Raw genomic sequence first — 15,924 nt, 5'->3', positions numbered from 1 at the left:
TGAACATCTATGCTCCAAATGCAAGGGCACCCTCATTCATAAAAGAAACTTTATGAAAGCTCAAAGCACACATTGCACCTAACACAATAATTGTGGGTAACTTCAACACTGCACTTTCCTCAATGGACCGATGAGGAAAACAGAAACTGAACAGGAACACAGTGAAACTAATTGAAGCTTTGGACGAATTAGATTTAACAGATTTATATAGAACATTCTATCCTAAAGCAAAAGAATATACCTTTTTCTCAGCACCTCATGGTACCTTCTCCAAAATCGACTATATAATTGGTCACAAGACAGACATCAACAAATATAAGAAGATCGAACTAATCCCATGCCACCTATCAGATCACTATGGAGTAAAAGTGGTGTTCAATAGCAACAAAAACAACAGAAAACCCACATACACATGGAAACTGAACAATATTCTACTCAATGATACCTTGGTCAAGGAAGAAATATAGAAAGAAATTAAAGACTTTTTAGAACTTAATGAAAATGAAGACACAACATACCCAAATCTATGGGACACAATGAAAGCAGTGCTAAGAGGAAAACTCATAGCCCTGAGTGCCTCCAAAAAGAAACTGGAGAGAGCATACACTAACAGCTTAATGACACACCTGAAAGCCCTGGAACAAAAAGAAGCTATTTCACCCAGGAGGAGTAGAAGGCAGGAAATCATCAAACTCAAGGCTGAAATCAATCAAGGAGAAACAAAGAGAACCATACAAAGAATCAAGAAAACCAGGAGCTGGTTCTTTGAGAAAATCAACAAGATAGATAAACCCTTAGCCAGACTAACCAAAGGGCACAAAGACAGTATCCAGATTAACAAACTTAAAAATGAAAAGGGAGATATAACAACAGATACTGAGGAAATTCAAAAAATCATTAGATCCTACTACAAAAGCCTATATCAACATAACTGGAGAATCTGGAGGAAATGGACAGTTTCCTAGACAGATATTCGACACCAAAACTAAATCAGGATCAAATAGATCATCTAAATAGTCCCATAACACCCGAAGAAATAAAAAGGGTCATAGAAAGTCTCCCAACCAAAAAAAAAAAAGCACGGGACCAGATGGCTTCAGTGCAGAATTCTATCAGACCTTCATAGAAGACCTAACACCAATACTCTTCAAACTATTGCACAAAATAGAAACAGAAGGAACTCTACCCAACTTGTTCTATGAAGCCACAATGACGCTGATACCAAAACCACACAAAGATCCAACAAAGAAAGAGAACTTCAGGCCAATTTCTCTTATGAATATTGATGCAAAAATACTTAATAAAATTCTTGCCAACCGAATCTAAGAACACATCAAAACAATCATCCACTATGATGAAGTAGGCTTCATCCCAGGGATGCAGGGATGGTTCAATATAAGGAAATCCATCAATGCTATTCACTACATAAACAAACTCAAAGAAAAAAGACATATGATCATCTCATTAGATGCAGAAAAGGCATTTGACAAAATTCAGCATCCTTTCATCCTAAAAGTCTTGGAAAGAACAGGAATTCAAGGCCCATACCTAAACATCATTAAAGCAATATACAGCAAACTGGTAGCCAACATCAAACTAAACGGAGAGAAACTTGAAGCAATCCCACTAAAATCAGGGACTAGACAAGGCTATCCTCTCTTTCCATATCTTTTCAATATAGTACTAGAAGTTCTAGCTAGAGAAATTAGACTACATAAGGAGGTCAAGGGGATACAAATTGGAAAGGAGGAAGTCAAATTATCACTATGTGCAGATGACATGATAGTCTACTTAAGTGACCGGAAAACCTCCACCAGAGAACTCCTACAGCTGATAAACAACTTCAGCAAAGTGACTGGTTATAAAATCAACTCAAGCAAATCAGTTGCCTTCCTATACTCAAAGGATAAGCAGGCTGAGAAAGAAGTTAGGGAAATGACACCCTTCACAATAGCCACAAACAATATAAAATATCTTGGTGTGACTCTAACCAAACAAGTGAAAGATCTATAAGACAAGAACTTCAGGTCTCTGAAAAACGAAATTGAAGAAGACCTCAGAAAATGGAAAAATCTTCCATGCTCGTGGATCGGCAGCATTAATATAGTTAAAATGGCCATCTTGCCAAAAGTGATCTACAGATTCAACACAATCTCCATCAAAATCCCAACTCAATTCTTCACAGAGTTAGAAAAAACAATTCTCAAATTCATTGGAATAACAAAAAACCCAGGATAGCTAAAACTATTCTCAACGACAAAAGAAATTCTTGGGAAATCACTATCCCTGACTTCAAGCAATTCTACAGAGCAATAGTGTTAAAAACTGCATGGTATTGGCACAGTGACAGACAAGTGGACCAATGGAATAGAATAGAAGATCCACAAATGAATCCACACACCTATGGTTACTTGATCTTTGACAAGGAGCCGAAAACATCCAGTGGAAAAAAGATAGCCTTTTCAACAGATGGTGCTGTTTCAATTGGAGGTCAGCATGCAGAAGAATGCAAATTGATCCATTCTTATCTCCATGTACTAAAATTCACTCCAAGTGGATCAAGGACCTCCATGTAAAACCAGACACACTGAAACTAATAGAAAAGAAACTGGGGAAGACCCTTGAGATGATACAACCACTTTGGAAATCAGTCTGGCGATTCCTCAGAAAACTGGACATGACACTTCCGGAGGACCCTGCTATACCTCTTCTGGGCATATACCCAAAGGATTCCCCGGCATGCAATAAAAACACATGCTCCATTATGTTCATAGCAACCTTATTTATAATAACCAGAAGCTGGAAAGAAACCAGATGTCCCTCAAAGGAGGAATGGATACAGAAAATGTGGTATATTTACACAATGGAATACTACTCAGCAATTAGAAATAATGAATTCACACAATTTTTAGGCAAATGGTTTGATCTGGGAAATATCATGCTAAGTGAGGTAACCCAATCACAAAAGAATACACATGGAATGTAATCTCTGATAAGTGGATATTAATTAGCCCAGAAGCCCTGAATACCCAAGGCACAAATCGCATAACAAATGACTCCCATGAAGAAGTATGGAGAGGCTCCTGATCCTGGAAACTGTTGACCTAGCACTGGAGGGGACGATAAGGACAGAGAAAAAGGAGGGAGGTGATCAGAGAATGGATGGAGAGAAGAAGGTTTATGGGACATATGGGGAGGGGGAATCCGGGAAAAGGGGAAATCATTTGGAATGTAAACAAAGAATATAGAAAATAAAAAAATATTTAAAAAAAGTAGTGTTTAGAATTTTTGACTCTCAGCTCCTTCATCATGACAGTGCTGGAATATTATCTGACTTGAACTTGCATAATTCTTGAATATAATGACACATAATAACTTCATGATAGATATATCTGAAATAATATATGAGTGATAAAATATGAAGAAATCAAGAATGTACTGACTTGCAAGGCTCATGTGTAGTCTTTTGGATTCATTTTTCTGGACCGTCCTAAGCTATGTATTAGATAAAAAGAATAACCCATTCATGAACACAAAAAGTCTCCCCTTGAAAATGGATTGACTTATGAAACAGTGGTACAAATATATCAGAAAGAACCATTGACTCAATAACAGAACCATAGTTCCACTGATTTAAATAGAGTCTATACTTATCACATATAAATTGGCTATAGTCTATAAGGAAAAATATGGGACTATTCTGCAGTGAAATTATAATAACTGAAATAATCTCCCCATATATTTCATCATTACACTGATATCTTGAAAGAAGCAAGTGACTCACATCAAAGATCATCAATTAAAAATACACAACCTTATTGTAATATTATTATATTTTATATTCCTTGTTCAGGTAAAGGAAAATCTGGAAACAGTGGAATAATGACTCATCAAAAATCAATCCAAAGTAGAAAATACATATAAATGATGAATGTCATATTTATTATTGACCTACTGGGATTATATGAAAGAGGAATATAGCCTTGTAAGATGAAACAAGGAGTATATAAAGCTAGGAAGGTGCAAACCAGGAGCAGGGTTGCCTGTGTGGCCCTATTTTAGGGTTCAGGGTTAAGCATGAATGCTGAGGATCCATTGAACTGTCTTCTTATGTCCATAAAGTGTGAAGAGCATGAAGGTTCTGTAACATACAATGAGCACAGAAAATAAAACTTCAGTGGATCTGCACCCTGGAACTTACCGTGTGCCACAGCTCTCCATACCCCAATCTTGCCCAGAGTTAGCTTGTCTTCCAGGAGTGCTGACACATCCCATAATAATGTCTTTGTTTGGTGACTGCATATGGGGTGGATCCCCAAGTGGGGCAGTCTCAGAATGGCCTTTCCTTCTATCTCTGCTCTGCACTTTTTCTCTGCATTTCTTCTTGTACATATTTTGTTCCCCATGCTTGGACTCTTATCCATTTATCAGTGAGTGCATACCATGTTGGTTCTTTTATGATTGGGTTACTTGCTTAGGATGGTATGTTTTTTAGTTCCATCTTTTTGCCTAAGAATTTCATGAAGTCATGTTTATAATAGCTGAGTAGCAGTCCATTGGGTAAATGTACCACAGTTTCTATACACATCTTCTGTTCAAGGACATCTTGGTTCTTTCCAGCTTCTCTCCCAAAGTCCTTAATTCATACTAATTCTGTAAGATCTTCTGGGCCTGGCTAGCAAAGATGGGTGCCCTCAGTGACACAGATAAACCTTTGGTGACAGTCTATGTAGCCAGAAATTCTGTGTAAATTTTGTTAGATTCAGAAGTTGCTTGCTATATACCTGCTGCTGACTCAGGTGTAACATCACTCTAATGTCTTTGCTTTTTTAAAGATGAGACACCTGATAGACTTAAGTGTTCATAATCCTAACATTTATCAAAGGACTTCTGCTTAAATTATTGTAGTTAAAAGATAGAAATCTTATTTTCTTTTGTTTGTCTTCTAAGCAAAAACTTAAAAGGCACATTTCATCATTTTCTTCTGATAAAATAATACTCAACAGATAACACATCAAGATAAGATATAAAGTAGGAGTAATTTTGAAAGTTGTAAAATATAAGTGAACTGGATATTGTAAATATATTTCTTATTCTGACATTTCTCTTAATTGTTCTTATTGTAAATAGTATCCTAATGTGAGAGATAAAGTCAGTTTTGGAGTAAAATGGGAGATGTTGACATATCCTATAATACTTATGGTGTCAACTGACTATGAATGTGTCCCTGTATTAAAAACTGTTTATTTTTAAGCTGGCATGTTAGATATAAGGTGTTGTCATTTTTTAAACTCACAAGTACTATTAGTTCTATGTAGATATGACATCCTTGTTTGCCAAAAGAAGACATGATTTTCTGAGATTAACATGTGAAAATGTTAAAATTCAAATTTCTGTGGAATATGCCAAAAGGCCAGACTTTGGAGCAAAGTCCTACTACTGATTTGTTTATGGTGAGGAAGTTGTGGAATATCTCTCACTAGGTTTCTTGTTGTTGTTGTTGTTGTTGTTGTTGTTGTTGTGGTGGTGGTGGTGGTGGTGGTGGTGGTGGTTGTTATTGTTGCTGTTTGTTTAGTTTAGTTTTTATTTTTCTTGTTTTTTGTGTATGAAAAAATGATGTCATTTGGTACAAAAGGAGCTGAAAGCTCTATCTGTATCATGACATGCAGAAAGATGGTAGGAATGCAAAAAAAGGATGCTGAATTATGGGAGGAGACCAACATAGCACTGACATAAGGAAACAGACAGCAACTTGGTATAAACAAGGTGGCAAGTGAGTCAGGACTAGAATGTTAGTTAAGAAAATATCCCAGCAAATAATAGCAACAATATTATAAAGATATCTCTGTCTTTACTCTTAAGCCACAAATGGAGCCCTTCAAAAGCCCTGCAATATTATTTTTGAGTGGATATACTTGCAATGTTTCCATTTTGGTCCTTTCCTTAGTAATGTAATTGGGCTACTCTGATGTAATATCTGGGGAGCAGCTTAATATGTTTTGAGGAGTTCAATTCTGATCTCTAGCTATTAGCACCTTTGGCTGAAATCATAGTGCCTTTGGCTAATAAAGAATAGGAGCAAATGTATATTCTAGATTGTTTGTCATTTGAATAGAGGGCCTAAGTTGTAGAGCCCAGAAGAAATAGGTTAAAAATTCCCAATAGAAGGGAAGAAGGAAACAGAAAAATTTTGGAATGATTACTATAGCAGCATTATAAACAAAGTTCAAAACAAGCATGGTTACAAAAAACATGACCTCAGCATATATATATATATTTTAGACATATAATCTGCATCAAGGAAACTGATGTATCAATAAGATGTTCTGCTGTATTTTTACTTTCTGGTTCTTAGAGTTTCTCAAATTTGTCTCTGCTTTAAAAACTACAAATGTCAGTCTGTGCTTTTACAAAATCGCTGATGATTTTCACCATGATGGAGATGTGATGATTGGTGCATTTTTTCATATTCATACTTACTACACTGAGTACAAAATTCCACATCCATTATACCCATACCAATACATGGACAATTATTTACAGTAAGTACAATTATTCACTTTTAATATTTAGAATTCTTATAACATACTGTGTCATTAAAATGTATTAATAGTTTGGTTTTCCTTTAATGTAATGGCTTCTCTTTTAGATATTCTAAAATCTATTCTCTAAATTTATTATCATTTTTGCCTTTTTTCCTCTCTCAGGGGAAATGAAATGATAACTTTGAGTTTATTTATTTTAGTTTCCTCATTTGATTATTTGTAATAATCAATGATTATTGTAATTATTGTTTTGTGAGAAAATCAGGATAGTTTTCAATATTATGACCTCAAGTAAGGAGAGTTTAATCTCAGCCTGACGTTAGTGTGTATATTCCAGGTGTGTTCTTAGGATTATGTCACTAAACACAGTAAGTCCTGAGTGTTTGTTGTGCTGCTTGTTTGAAGAGGCAGTGTTTCAGTGCATGTATCTGCTTCCAAATGTGGTTTGTCACAATTAGAAGTTGTGAAGAATTTCATGCTGCACAAATATTTCATCTATCATGTTTTCTTATAAGTGTTTGTTTGTTGATTCAATTTTTAATTCACTGCTTCCCAGTGAGTACCTATTTACATTGTTTGTAGTATTTTCGTTCTTATGACTGTTTTTACCAAGACATCATGACTATGAGGAGGCCTTCTTTTGACTGTTTCTCAGCGTGTGAGAAATATTCCAGATGGATGGATAGTATTAAACAGAACTTTATGAATTAGAGAGAAATATTCCTATATAGTTCCTAATAAAGGAGATATTATGTATTTATCCCAATCAGAGATTCCAATCCCATGAAGACCATCTTATATCTGTACTTAACCAGAAAGTAGGGCAATAAAATAGAACATTAACACTTCAAAATTCCTTTAAACACATAAGGAAACCTGTGGAGAGTTAACAAGTAAAGTAATAATCAAAAGAAATACAGCTGTGAAGGAAAATGATGCGCAGTGTGACTGTACTCTGTTTGGCAAAATCGTAGTGAGGTATTGCGCATTACATCAACCACCGTGGAGAAAAAAGTGAATTTACTTATGAATGCGTATTGAACATTATGTTACCCTGAAGGGTTTATTTTTAAAAAATTAAAATATAGCAAATATGGCTATGGGAAATTTGACTTTTAGATAAAATACTTCATTGCCAGTCTATTTATTTTAGAGAATCACATATTGTCTCAGAAAAAAAAGTCACAAAATTTTCTCAAAAGCTTAACCTATATGGCACTATTGGCTGTTTGGGAGTCTCTTCTATTTCATCATAACTAATGCTCTTTATAACTTTATTATTCCTGTGTCCTTTACTCTTAGCAGTTTAGACACTAATACACATTGATATGTACTTTCATTATTTGTGATGCATCAAGCCCTTCACTAAGAAGACTATAGATTTTTTTTCTGTGAACATTAGTGTCTGGCTGGTTCATTATAAATAAAAGTATTTTCTATATTTAACTTGTCATTATGTAAAGAAAAAATTTCATTGACAGAAATGTATTGACTTTTATTATAAAAATGTAACATTATCTTATGCAATTCATTCACTAAGTGAAAGTTTTCTTGCAAAATTGATCACAAAAGTCATATATACTGCAAAGCTTAATACATTCTTTTACCTTTCTAACTTAATCCTTTACTTATCTGTTTAGAAATTTTCTATGCATTTTAAAGAGATGATTTATCTCCCTCTGCAATTCTTGTTCTTTACATGTTTATAAGCATAAGCATTTTCCTTGTTATCACATTTACAAGGGAATAAGTGGGCTGTTATTATATTCTTGTATATTAGCTTTTTAAAGATGACATTTTCTAAATGGTTCATTCTTATAATCTATCATATAGGAAGTGTTAGAAGGGAATATTTATTGTCTTGAATATAGAATAATTTTAAGAGGAAATTGGCTTTTTTAATTGTCACATTAATAGTTATTTCATACATTAGATGTAGTTCACATTTCCAGGTGAAAGAAAAATTGTGAGGACAAATTTTGTCATCCTACAGTGTCTTGAGACCAAACTCAGGCCCTCTCAGCAAATTTTAGTATCCTACAGTGACTAAACGAATTTATTATGCAACATATTCATTCATTTTATTGATCTTTCTAGTAAGTTTCCAAATCCAACTGAAAATTTCCTCTATGTTTTTATGAGAAAAATTATTTTCCCTCCCATCAATTAAAATATGGGTAATGAACTTATATCGCTAAGTGGTTTTTATCAACCATATATTCATTTCTTCTAGTTGCAGCTTTATAAAGTTGACATCTCAGAAGAACATATCCCTTGAGAATGTAGAGAGCAGTTATGTACAATCATCAACAATTTTTGATGTAAAAGAAACCTTTTATCTGCAAAGTTATCTTAAATTATTTTACTTTATGATATATTTTATTCATATTTGATATTTTATAATCATTGCTCAAATATACAGAAAGTTATACTACATCTAAAAATTTTCAATATTTATCCCCTGATAATTTACAAATTTTTATCATTTTGAAACGCAGAAGTATTTAATTATAAATATATATACAATAATCCAAATGAGTACTGCATTTATTTGAAAAATTAAGAATCTATAAAATATTGCATTGCCAATTTTAGATTTCTCTTGAAGATAATAAAATCCTGGAGTCTTTATATCTATCTTCTGTCTATTTTTAGTGAACGTGGTTCTAATTTCAACTATATTTTGGTTCTGAATAGGCCTTATCATTGGTATCTTTATATCTTTAAATTTCAGCAGTATGGATTTTAGTACATGGAGAAAGACTGGATCATGAGTGCTCACAAAATTCCTTCATGGCCTTCCTTTTATTTATGTTAACTAGAAAACCCTTTCAGTGCTGTTTCCCCTGTTGCTTCCACTTGGCTTCATTCATTCTCAGTTTATGCTTTTCATTGGCACTCAGGTATAGTTTGATAGTTTTTTATCAGTGTGTTTTGTATATAAGATGTAATGTGGAGAGGTATTTTTGAGCAAAACCGTAAATACCAACACAATCAGCTCATAAAATAAACAGCAAACTTTCTGGCCTAAGGGTGTTTAGTAAAGTCTCACTGAAGTAAGTACTGGTGTCTCTTGTTTTTCAGCATGATATGGATTAGCTTACCATTCATCTTATGTAGATGTGTGCATCCAACTAAAATATTCATATTCAGTAATAATTCAGACAATTATAGATTAATTTTCTATGAAATTAATTCCATTTTCAATAATATAAAATAAAATAATAAAATGTTTTACTTTGTTTTATTGTAATTGATTAAGTAAATAGAGAATGATATTTTTAAGATATTCAAAAACTTTATGCTGTAAAATTTCCTACAAATCAATTCTCAGAAGTTTGATGTTTCCAAGTGATTTTCCTGGTATTTTACTATGATTATCATACTTCTTTGAATATCAATTCTGATTCATCAGAATTATTTTTTCACTCTTATATTTTAATATTCAATGAGATTTCCACATTCTTAACATTTTCACATGGCCCAACCCCTAGAAAATGGAGTAACACCTAAAACATGTAGGTACTTTACATACATTAATCAAAATGAATTTTTATCCAGTCTCTGAGATACAAAATTCAAACTCTCTGAGGTAAGAAACGTTAAAAAAATAACCAGAGTAATATTTTTCTCATACTTTTCCTTTTTTCATGCTTTTCTTTTCCTGGGTGAGCCCACCATCTTTAGTATTAACTTCCCTTTCCTTTTCTCTGGTTTGTTTTTAGATCTTTCCCAGAACCTATGAGATTTTTTGTGTGTGTGTGTGTGATACTGAGAATAGCTCTATTTAAGTCTAACTTTCCTATCATATAGCTGTTGTTGTCCATCATGTATTTTTGCTCATAGCCTGATTAACATACAAACATTCACCCCTTCATTTTCCCCTAGGCAAGTACTCAAGTAAAATAAAACTTTGGAGAAATCCATCAAAATTGAAATAATCTTGAATGACAAAAGCCTTAGGTAGCCTAATATTAAAATAGAAAGTTTGTAATGTATCATTTTTAGCAGGCATATTAGTAAAGTATAAGCAAATAAATGAGAAAAAAAGAAAGTTCAATATCTCTTGATACTTTTCTGATAAACTCTAACAAAATTCTCTTCAGACTTTAAAATCTTTTTAGCGTATGTAATTTAACTTGTAAGTTGACTTTCATTTGGTGGTGGATAATCACTTTGTGTATTCTTGTCCCTTGGAAAAATATTACACCTTGGGTGGACTACTTCAAAGCATCCCCTATTTAGAGTGTGTGTATATGTTTGTGTTTGTGCATGTACATGTGGGTGTGCGTGTATATAGTACTTTGTCATTCTTGGGTAGTAATGAAGAAAGAATCCATGAACTAAGAAAGAGAAAGGAGATTCATAAGGTTTTACATAGAGCAAAGGGAAGGAAAAAAATGATTCAATTAAGTCATGTCAAGAAAAGAAAGAATAAAAATAGTTGTTATTTATTTATTTATTTATTTATTTATTTATTTATTTATTATAAACTCAGGATTCCCTTCCCTCTCTACCCGTCCCCCGAAGGATCCACATCCCATACCTCCTGCATGCATGCTAGTCTCCATGAGGATGTCTCCACCCCACCAGACCTCTAAACTCATTGGGGCCTCCAGTCTCTTGAGGGTTAGGTGCATCCTTTCTTACTAAACCCAGACACAGCAGTTCTCTGCTGTATATGCGCTGGGGCCTCATTTCATCTGGTATATGTTGCCTGATTGGTGGTCCAGTATCTGAAAGATCTTGGGGGTCTAGGTTAATTGAGATTGCTGGTCCTTCTACAGGGTCATCCTCTTCCTTATCTTCTTCCAGATTTCCTTAATTCAACCACAGAGAACAGCAGCTTCTGTCCATTAGTTAGGTTTAAATATCTGCATCTGACTCTTTCAGCTGCTTGTTGGGTCTTTTGGAAGGCAGTCATGACAGGTCCCTTTCTGTGATGGCTCCATAGCCTCAGTAATAGTGTCAGGTCTTGGGGCCTCCCCTTAAGCTGAATGCTACTTTGGGCCTGTCATTGTACCTTCTTTTCCATAGGCTCCTCTCTATTTCCATCCCTGCAGTTCTTTCAGACAGGGACAGTTAGTTATAAGTCAGAGTTTTGACTGTGGGATGGCAACCCCTTCTCTCACTTGAGTCCTGTGTTTCTGCTGGAATTGGGCTCTACAAGTTCCCTCTCCCCAATGTAGGGCATTTCATATAAGGTCCTTCTCTTTGACTCCCAAGAGTCTCTAACCTCTCAGGTTTCTAGTACATTCTAGAGGGTTCCCTCAACCTCCTACCTGCAGAGGTTGCATGTTGACATTCTTTCTGCTGGCCCTCAGAGATTTTAGTTCTTTTCTCCAACCCAATACTTGATCATTTTCCCCCTCTGTCCCCCTATCCCCTTTCTTTCCCAGGTTCCTCCCTCCCCCCTTATGACTGCTTTCTTCTCTTTCCCAAGTGGTACTGAGGCATCCTCACGTGGGTCCTTCAGCTTGTTTACCTTTTTGAGTTCTGTGGGCTGTATCTTGGGACTTCGGCATATTTTCCCCAATTTCTTTATTAACTAATTATTTTTATACACTTCATAAGTTATTCCCCACTCTTCCAACTACTGTCCACCCTCTGACTGTTCCACATCCCAAAACTCCTCCCTTTCTCCTGGTCTCCACGTGGTTGTCATCATCCCCCCACCCGCCTGGTTTCTAAACTTCCTGGGGCCTCCAGTCTCTTGAAGGTTAAGTAAATCGTCTCTGAATGAACAAAGACAAGACAGTCCTCTACTGTAAGTGTGTCAGGGTCCTTATATCAGTTGGTGCATGCTGCCTTGTTGATGGTCTAGTGTTTGCGAGTTCCTGGGGGTCCAGATTAAAGGAAACTGCTGGTCCTCCTACAAGGTCGCCCTCAACTTCATTCAGTCTCCCCTAATTCAATAACAAGGTTCAGCTGTTTCTGCTCATTAGTTGGACGCAAGTATCTCCATCTGACTCTTTCAGCTGCTTGTTGGGTCTTTCAGAGTATGGTCATGCTAGGTCCCTTATTGTAAGCACTCCATAGACTCAGTAATAGTGTCAGGCCCAAGTGGTACTGCGTCATGCTCACTTGGACCCTTCAGCTTATTGATATTTTAGTACAGTGGACTGTATATTGGGTATTCAGCACTTGTTATTATTATTAATTTTTGCTAATGTCCATTTATTAGTGAGTACATACCATGTATGTCCTTTTTGGTCTGAGTTACCTCATACAGGATGGTATTTTCTAGTTGTGTCCATTTGAATGCAAAACCCAGAATGTCCTCGTTCTTAACAGCTGATTAGTATTCCAGAGTGTAAATGAACCATATTTTCGGCATCTATTCTTCTGTCCTGAATCATTTGGGTTGTTTCCAGATTCTGGCTATCATAGTTGTCATTTTCAAAATATATTTATTATATACCATGTTCTTTCAAAATTGTGTATCCAATATAGAATGATCAAACCTGTTTTATTACAACTTATTATCATTGCTCTGTAATTGTTTTTTTTTTCTATTCGATATATTTTTTACTTACATTTCAAATGATTTCTCCTTTTCTGGTTCCCCACTCCCCGAAAGTCACATAAGCCCCTCTTCCCTCCCTCTGTTCTCCCGCCCACCCCTTCCCACTTCCCTGTTCTGGTTTTGTCTTATACTGCTACACTGGGTCTTTCCAGAAATAGGGACCACTCCTCCATTCTTCTTGTACCTCATTTGATGTGTGGATTAGGTTTTGCATATTCCAGTTTTCCAAGCTAATATCCACTTATTAGTGAGTGCATACCATGATTGATCTTTTGGGACTGGGTTACCTCATTTAGTATGATGTTCTCCAGCTCCATCCATTTGCCTAAGAATTTCATGAATTCATTGTTTCTAATGGCTGAATAGTACTCCATTGTGTATATATACCACATTTTTTGCATCCATTCTTCTGTTGAGGGATACCTGTGTTTTTTCCAGCTTCTGGCTATTATAAATAGGGCTGCTATGAACATAGTGGAACATGCATCCTTATTACATGCTGGGGAATCCTCTGGGTATATGCCCAGGAGTGGTATAGCAGGATCTTTCGGAAGTGACATGCCCAGATTTCTGAGAGACTGCCAGACTGATTTCAAGATTGGTTGTACTTATTTGCAACCCCACCAGCAGTGGAGGAGTATTCCTCTTTCTCCACATCCTAGGCAACATCTGCTGTCTCCTGAGTTTTTAATCTTAGCCATTCTGACTGGTGTAAGGTGAAATCTCAGGGTTGTTTTGATTTGCATTTCCCTGATAACTAGGGAAGTTGAGCATTTTTTAAGATGTTACTCTGCCGTCCGAAGTTCTTCAGGTGAGAATACTTTGTTTAACTTTGTACCCCATTTTTAATAGGGTTATTTGGTTTTCTGGGGTCTAACTTCTTGAGTTCTTTGTATATATTGGATATTAGCCCTCTATCTGATGTAGGGTTGGTGAAGATCTTTTCCCAATTTGTTGGTTGCCGATTTGTCCATTTGATGGTGTCCTTTGCTTTACAGAAACTTTGTAATTTTATGAGGTCCCATTTGTCAATTGTTAATTAATTACTAACATGTATGAAATTGTCAAACATTATATATAATATATACATGAATTTATTTGAATATACAGAATTTATCAATGATAAAATGTAATTTATTCTATTTTTCAAAATTAAATATTCTACTTACAAATTCTTTTCCAGTGAATAACATGATTTTATTCACTCATTATTTGTCTGCTTTCCTTTTTAAAATAATATTTACAAATTTTGATAATTTCTTTTTGGTATCAAATAACTTTATTGAACTATCAAAAGCAAAGTTAAATTAATTTTAAAACAAATACATGCATGTAAAAAGAGCATTATAATAAGTCCCAAAGCTAAGCACAATTTTGTATCATAAGCAAAGGTCATATCCCAGAGCTTCCAGGTTGTTAGTCTTGAATTTTATGTTTCAGAAGCTCTATTGATTCCCATTATATTAACATTAATAAGATTATTATATTTCTCTCTCTCTCTCTCTCTCTCTCTCTCTCTCTCTCTCTCTCTCTGTGTGTGTGTGTGTGTGTGTGTGTGTGTGTGCTAAATAATATTGATCATGTAGATTTGGAACTTCAGATGGTTTTGTGCTAATATGAGTTTGGGAAGCGTACTAGGGTTTTGTGGAAAAAAGAATACTCTAAAATGTTGAATCAGTTCCCCTCTACCACCACACAATTATTCCTTGCAACTATTATCCAATATATTTACACACATGAGCAACTCAGTATATTGGTTATATTCTCTGAAGCTCTAATCTACTTCAATATCAACCATTTCTGTCAGTATCTCTCTACCAACCCAATTTTAATTTATATGCTTTTCTTCTCAATCAATTCCACTTTTTGTTGCCCAAGTACTTTTGATTGTGAAGCTATTCTTGAATCTGACTTGCCCAGCAGGCATCAGATTATTGATGAATCCTGATTCTTCTTGCAGCAGTTATAACGTTGCAATACTGTTATGCTTTGAGTAAAAATAGCCCTCATAAACTCATATGTTTGAATGTTTGTGCCATACTAAGCAGTAGATGCAGGGTGCCTAGTCTTACTTGAGCATGAGTGGTCTTGCTATTAGGGCTGGTTTGGAAGTGTAAGAAGCTAAAATCTGTCTGGGATCTGCACTTGTGCTGCCTGAAGATGAAAATTTAAAATTTTCTTCTCTGTCTCTAAGACCATGTCTGCCTTCACATTGCCATGTTTCCCACCATGTTAAAACTGATAAAACCTATGAAATTATAAAGCAGCCCCAATTAAATGTTTTCTAGTATAGGAGTTGCTAGGGACTTTGTGTCTCTACACAGTAATGAAATCCAATGAGCATAGACGTTTAAATCAGGCCCTGGAGTTTTGTTGTGATAGGCAAGGTTTTTTGATTGCATAAATAATAAGTGTGAATTTGGTTGAAGACATCAGTGAAATGTGTTAAGTGCTGTTTAATGAGCCATTCTAGGAGGAATTTGGAAAAAGTGTCGCTGAATGTTAACTGTACCCTGTGTTCCTGACTAAAGTGGTTTCAGAAGAGATAAATGTTAGTATGTTTCCTAGATATTGTGCTTATTATATTTGGGCAAATACTATAGCTGCTTTTTGGCCTGATCAGAAAAGTCTTCCTGAAGCTAAAATGAAGAGATATAGATTAAATACTTTGGCAGAGGCAATCTTTTTTATTGGATGTTTTCTTTATTTAAATTTCAAATGTTAACCTCTTTCCTGGTCCCCCCACCTTGCTGGAGAACCCCTTTGCTATCTCCCATCCCCATGCTTCTATGAGGGTGTTCCTGCACCCACACACCGACTCCTGCCACCCTGCCCTTGATTCCCCTATACTGG

General features: G+C 35.3%; 2 protein-coding genes across 3 annotated transcripts in view; one reads left to right on the top strand and one right to left on the bottom strand.

Annotated features, from left to right (window-relative positions):
* Positions 1-15,924, bottom strand: part of LOC127673567 (formyl peptide receptor 2-like) — a 476,281-nt gene that overhangs the window by 180,899 nt on the left and 279,458 nt on the right. The gene's annotated exons all lie outside the window — the stretch shown is intronic.
* LOC127673561 (vomeronasal type-2 receptor 116-like) overlaps positions 1-15,924 on the top strand; it is a 48,474-nt gene that overhangs the window by 21,447 nt on the left and 11,103 nt on the right. The window contains exon 1 of one of the 2 annotated variants that reach the window (XM_052169239.1): positions 6,322-6,542. The exons of the other annotated variant lie outside the window; for it this stretch is intronic. Within the exon in view, the coding sequence (XP_052025199.1) occupies positions 6,322-6,542 (221 nt within the window). Of the gene's footprint in view, positions 1-6,321; positions 6,543-15,924 lie in introns of those variants that run through there. 2 annotated transcript variants of the gene reach the window in all.

Source organism: Apodemus sylvaticus, chromosome 23 (genome assembly GCF_947179515.1).
Source record: "Apodemus sylvaticus chromosome 23, mApoSyl1.1, whole genome shotgun sequence".
Lineage (NCBI taxonomy): Eukaryota > Metazoa > Chordata > Mammalia > Rodentia > Muridae > Apodemus > Apodemus sylvaticus.
Note: the sequence above shows the minus strand (reverse complement) of the source record. Positions and strands in the feature narration are given on the sequence as shown.